We start from the raw sequence: 6,470 nt of genomic DNA on the forward strand, positions 1-6,470 counted from the left end.
TACAGTATAACATAATACTTGAAAATATACAGTAAATGGTATGAAATTATTTCAGCAGTATCAGGTATCATCATTTAACATCTACTTTTCAAGCTGGCATGGGTTGAATGGTTCGACAAGGAACCAGTAAGTTGGATCAGCATTTATAGGAATGTTATTGACACCAGAAGCTTTATAAGTTATTCATATCAGTGTAGGGTGGGATATAAACTTAGAATCCAATGCTATAAAGTAACCTTTTCTTTGACTGTAATATGTATGTTCATATACACTCTATATATAATACATACATATACTATATAATGCATATATACATTATCAAAATATTTACACATTAGTCTCAAAAGAAAAAAAAATCTTTTTTATGCTATGGAAATAAATAAAAACAATATATAATTTTAAAAGTTATACATTACTGAATTTTAATTTGAAATAATCTTGGTTTTTGTTACACAATGTCTTTCTTTTTTAGAGATATACAGAAAATTTGTTAGTATCAATTGACTGAAATTTCCTGTTGTGTCGATGGCAAGTCTTTTACATAATAAAACAGAATTCCAGAAATATTTTATACCAAATATAACAGGACTTTCACCTTATTTTCTTTTTGGGTTTTCTTTATATTTATAAAAAAACTTAAATAATTGGTGATGGTATTATTAAATCAATAAAGGTTTTTATGTTGTAACAATAAAATCTACAATTTTTATTTTTTAGAACCAATTTTTATTTTAAAAAGGAAGCTGGCTAGACAGTTTCAATAACCTTTATCAATTTAATAAAGTATTTTAAGTCAAAAGAAACAATACTCAAATATTTATTTTTTCTCTTGTTTTTGTTTCTCTCTTATTTATACACTGTCATCACTCTTTTCACTCACACACACCATTACAAAAGGTACAGATTGGAATTTGCTAAGAATTTCCATGCTTTTCATTAAACTTTAGGGTTACCAATGAGTCTTTGGTTGTATTCTGTTTTAAGTTAAATGACTGTTTTTTGTTTTTAACTTGCCGACTCCCTTTCCGTTTGAAAGTATCACGAAGGAATTTTAATGGATTTGTTTCAGTATGTCTGTGACTTGTGTGAATGGATGTTCCATTTGGTTGTTCTGTCATGGCAGGAGAGATTTTGGTTGGTGAGAGATCATCTTTTGCTTTCAAAAGCTGTATGTGTGTTGGTTTACCAACTTTTTCTGGTGCCCCATCCCTTGTGTCTCCCTGCTTCTCTAGTTGAGAATGAGCTAAATTTTCAACACTGTTTCCAGAAACTTCAGCTAATGTTTGATTAGTGACATGAAAAGATTTCATAAAAGCTGTCAATTCAGGATCATTTTCAAATCTTTCAAAATTTGGATAACCTGCAATACTCATACATCGTTCTTTATCTCTCGTTTTTTTCTCACGCCGTACTACCTGTGGAATATTCTCCATACTTCGGTAGCTATATTCCCCATCTGAATCATTCAGTAATTTAAAACTGCGGAGATCCACACTGCTTTTGTGACGAGTAAATTTATCACGAAGAGGCTTACTAAATTGTTTAAAAATAGAATTTCCTTCATTGCCACTGATATTTGTTACGCTGGAGTTCATGTTAGAGTTTATATTCGACTGAGAACTTGTCATGTCAGAATTACTAGAATACCTCTCAGATCTTTTGCTAGTTATATCTGACTTAGTGCTACTTGCTAAGTCTGAAGAGTTCACTGAATATTTCTCATGCAGAGACTGAGTCATTCCATTAGAGTCCATTTTACTTTGGATATCAGTTATTGAAGATTGTAAAATATGTATCCGTTTATATAACTGTTTTATTTGTAGGTCTTGACGACTGATTACACTGTCTTTCTGCTCCATCAGGCGTACAATATTCTTTTGTTCCCGGTGCAGCTTGCCTTCTAAGTATAGAAGGCTAGATAAGACTTTGGAAAGATTGTGGTCATATTCACTGCCAAGCTGCTTTATAGCATTGTCTTTTTCAATAAGTTGCTGACGTAGCTTATAGATAAGCTGGCCAGGCACAACACACTGGTCATCCTCTGCCATATTGGAACAAACTTCTAGATCCAGATCTGAACAAGATTTGCTTGCCTCTTTCATCTATTAAAAGAAAAGAAAGTAAAACAAACCCATTAATGTATGACAAATTATAATATATATGTATTAAAAAAAAAGAAAATATTTCAAATAAGCCAAATACTTTCAATAAAAAAATAATAGATGAATAAAATTTTTTAAAAAAACCCCAAACTGGTGGATGACATACTGCAGGTGTACTAGTCATTAAAATTTCTGATTAACAAAATACTTGTATTTCATAAGATAAGCAAATAAGGATTTCTTTCCAAGGATTATAGGAGATATGAATTACTGTTACCTACTCTAGAGGTAAGTTTGAAGAGAAATGGAATTAAATATCATTAAGCCAAAAAGATTATTTGCAAAAACAGTGCTTTAGCAAAAGTAAATAAATCACAGTTTGTTGGGTTTGGTTATATTTCAAGAGGGTAGATGATTATGTTATGAAGTCACTAGTTCAAATTCTGTACCCTTTGCTATTGTGAAACAAAATATACGAATATATTGCTCTACTTGTCTCAACAATGCTGAAAATAGATATCCAAGAATGATTAACCTTGCAAAATACATTGAGATGTAAAAAAGCATGTGTTCTCGTTATTTCAAGAGGCTTACCCAATTGTAGAATCACCCAATCCATGCATGAACAAATGTAGATGCAACACACACACACAAAGTACCACTTAGCTTTGGGTTTAATAATAGCTGTTATACTTCAAAGCAACAGACACTTCACATACACCCCTCTCACTATCAGACAAACTGCTTAACAGCTGGGCAGGATTTGTTATTATTGTCATGACATTAAGAAGATCGTTCTAATAATTTCTTAGTAATCATTGTGAAAACTAATACGAAGTGGTGGAAGTTACAAGTTTAGGAATGAAAATGTCTAGTCCTGATGCTCTGTTAAATGGTTTCAGGCAATCCTACCCTATCTCAGCAGTTAGTGATAGTAGACGAAAATATTTTGCTAATATTTCTATCACTAAGATATTTCCATAATGTATCATTCTTTTACTATAAGACTGGCCAACTTGGTGTCTTAAAAATTGGATAGTGTAGGCACGATACACTGTCTGGAGAAGAAAATAAAAAAGAGAACAATCAACACCTGTATGGGACTGGTACTTTACTAACCCAAGGTCAATGAATAAAGGCAAAGCTGAGGTCAGTGAGGTTGAAACTAATATTATTTGTTGCCCAAATGATTCTGCCAATTTGTCACCTTACAATACAATACAAACAAACATATCAACATAAATATTTCATATGTGCTTCTGTGCTTCTGTATTTATTAATTCTAAAAATATAAGAGAGTAATATAAAACAAAACCCTCTAAGAGGGAATAACAATTACAACTATACTCACTTTCAAATTACACTCAAAACTAAAAAGTTTGACTTTCCACTCATGCCAACCCTTCTGGTTTCAGCTATATGCTGAAGCAGGTTTCACTCAAAATATCCAATAACCTACTCTCACTTTATATAAGAGCTTTTCTAGATAGTAGGACTTCTTTCTTTGTCATCACATTCTTTAACTCTTGAGCACTCAGATAATTCTGTTAAATCTAACGCTCATCATTTTTTCACATTGATTTTAGTGAATCATGCATCATTTTGTACTTTCAAGATCTCAATGATATGATTGCTTATTTTTAGAGTGACATTGTAGGAGAGATGTGAGAGGTCAGATCTGGCCAGTCTGAACAGAAAACAAAATATTTGGGCTGGATATGGCCAGTTTAAACTGCTAAGGAGGTAAGTATAGTAACTTGTCACCCTTTGTATTTCTACTTTGTTCGCAATGTCTTTCATCATAGATGCCAGATAGGAAAAAACCTACCTGACTTTTCTTACCAATGAAGATCATAGGACAATCTTTACAAAAGCCCAGCTGATAGTCAGATCCAATGTATGACTGATGATGGCTTTTCAACACAAGCCCTCAAGCATGTAGTTTGCAGTCTTTGGCTAATTTTATTCTTCCTACATCTCAAACAAACATGGTTGAGTGAACATAATATTCTTATTTCATTTATCTCCAACAGGCAATTTTGCTTGTTGCAAAGGCTAGGTCAAAGAATTGGAGGAATTATTAATAGGTATAGTTGTGTTGTTAAGAAGTTTACTTTGCAGCTAAGTGGTTTCAGGAAGCCTGTCATATATACCATCATCATCATCATTGTTTAACGTCCGCTTTCCATGCTAGCATATTTTTAATGACCATATTTTTAATGAAGTACACTGCTATGTGGTTTAGAAATTATAGTTTTGAAAATAATCAAGAATTTGGAATTGTAATTCAACTTTAAATTGGAACTTTATCATTATTGTGCTTTGAACATAACTAAATGAAAAGTTCTTAAGCTTTTTGATACCAACCAGTGTGAGACTACCTCTGGTTCTATGATAAAAAGCTTGTGTTTTAAAATGATTCAAATTAAAACCTTCCATCAAAATTTCAAGTTAATTTATAATTCAAACACCAGCTTAATAATGACAAAGTTCTTAAATTCTTACCTATATTCAAAATTAATTGAAATAAAGGCAATATATTTCAGTAGAAATATAGTTAACGAATCAGTATATTTCAAGAGAAATAAGGTAAGAAGGTCACATAAGATTATTATGTTTTTAAATAGGAACACTTTCAAACAAGAGGTTTTGTATCATAAAATCAGAGGTGATCTCAAATGTATTAGCAGCAAAAGGGTTTAGAAAAACAGTGTGTTGCAGTAGGAAATAAAAGTATTTATCATCTATTCATTCTTATGAACGTATTTATTGAGATAAGTTTATCACAATAAATAAGATAGATTACAAGATAAGTTTATCACTACTGAGAGCAGAGTGGTGGTGGTTGGGAAAGTTAAAGAAGAAAAATAACAGCCAAAGCATTTATGTCTGTAAGAGATAAATAATAGACTAATGATATTTATCATCACACTTGGTAAACTTCATGAATAGGAGAATTTAGCAAATAGGAAGTTTGTTATTGACTAAATAGTTAAATATTTATACTGTCGCATTGATTTATATATATTTTTTTTATAGTTTCAGCTTACAGCTGCGGCCATGCTGATGCACTGCCATATATATATATATATATATATATATATATATATATATATATATATATATATATATGCGCACACACACACAAACATTGCATGTACAGGACTATTTATTTATACATAGTGTGTGTGTGTGTGTGTGTAATCCTGGACAAGATGTTTTTGAAGAAGGCTAGCTGTTGCCCACTGAGGCAAGATTCCCTTCTTTATTACTGATGTTTATCTAAGGAAAAGGCCACCAAGTTGGGCCAAAATAGCTTGGCACCAGTGTCATTGTAATCATTGCTGTGGAAACACAAAGAGCCAAAACAGATACCATAAGGCATCTTACTCAACTCTCTAACAATCCAGTAACCTGGGTTGTGTGTGTGTCTGCATGTATGTTCATGCATACATGCACATATTAGCATAATCATTTTACATTAGCCTTTCTGTGCTGCAATTGGTTAAACAGGTGGGAATCATATCTCGCTGATACATCCCACTTTTTGTGCATTTAACTGGATATACAGAGGACATTTCATTGTGGTACCAGTACTAGAGGTTGCCCTGTCCTTGGTAGTTCTCTCCATTGTCTTCTTTTGTTCACTAGCGCCCAAAGACCAGCTTGTCCTTTGCGAAGGGCATGAAAGAGAACCAGAATAAGAGTAACAGAAAAGACAGTATAAGGAAAAGATGGACTGACAGGCAACTGTGATTGTTAGTAAGGAGATTAGATACAAATAGCATGACTGGGCATGAGAAAACTATTGGAAGGAGATAGATGGAGATAGAGAGAGAGAAATGAAAATGAGTGTTGGGAGATGGAAGTGATGGATGTCAATCATGAGTGATAGGGGAGAGATTAATGGTAGAAAAAAGTTGAGGTTTATTGATCTTTCATTAATTCTTTACGTTTCTGCTTGAAGCCTTGCTCTATTTTCTTGCGTTTTATTCCATCTGCTCACCCGTTTGCCTATCTCTTACCTATGTAGCTATCTAACCTACATCTACATTTTTCCTGTGCTCTCCCAGCACAGCCACTTTTTTCTCCTTCCACGTTCCTACAGTGTGACAGAAAGAATAGGAAAAGGGATATATATATACATACATACATGAAATTAATGTACATATATAATCAACCGTAAAAACCATGTAAAAACAGACACGAAGCATGGTGCAGGCTCCTGCCTGGCCAGCTCTGGTCAAACTGTGCAACTCATGCCAACATGGAAGGAGGACGTTAAACGATAATGATGATGCATATAAGTGCGTGTGTGTGTATGCAAAAATTTAAAGAAAGCAACTTCAAAATACTACAAAGAAACAT

General features: G+C 32.8%; 1 protein-coding gene across 10 annotated transcripts in view; it reads right to left on the reverse strand.

The window, feature by feature from the left end:
• Positions 1 to 396: 396 nt before the first annotated feature.
• LOC106874564 (uncharacterized) overlaps positions 397 to 6,470 on the reverse strand; it is a 272,320-nt gene continuing 266,246 nt past the window's right edge. For all 10 annotated transcript variants that reach the window (XM_052967814.1, XM_052967818.1, XM_052967832.1 and 7 more), the window contains one exon: positions 397 to 2,102. In XM_052967814.1, coding sequence (XP_052823774.1) covers positions 915 to 2,102 — 1,188 coding nt within the window. In that variant the 3' untranslated portion in view covers positions 397 to 914. The remainder of the gene's footprint in view (positions 2,103 to 6,470) is intronic.

Source organism: Octopus bimaculoides, chromosome 1, assembly GCF_001194135.2.
Source record: "Octopus bimaculoides isolate UCB-OBI-ISO-001 chromosome 1, ASM119413v2, whole genome shotgun sequence".
NCBI lineage: Eukaryota > Metazoa > Mollusca > Cephalopoda > Octopoda > Octopodidae > Octopus > Octopus bimaculoides.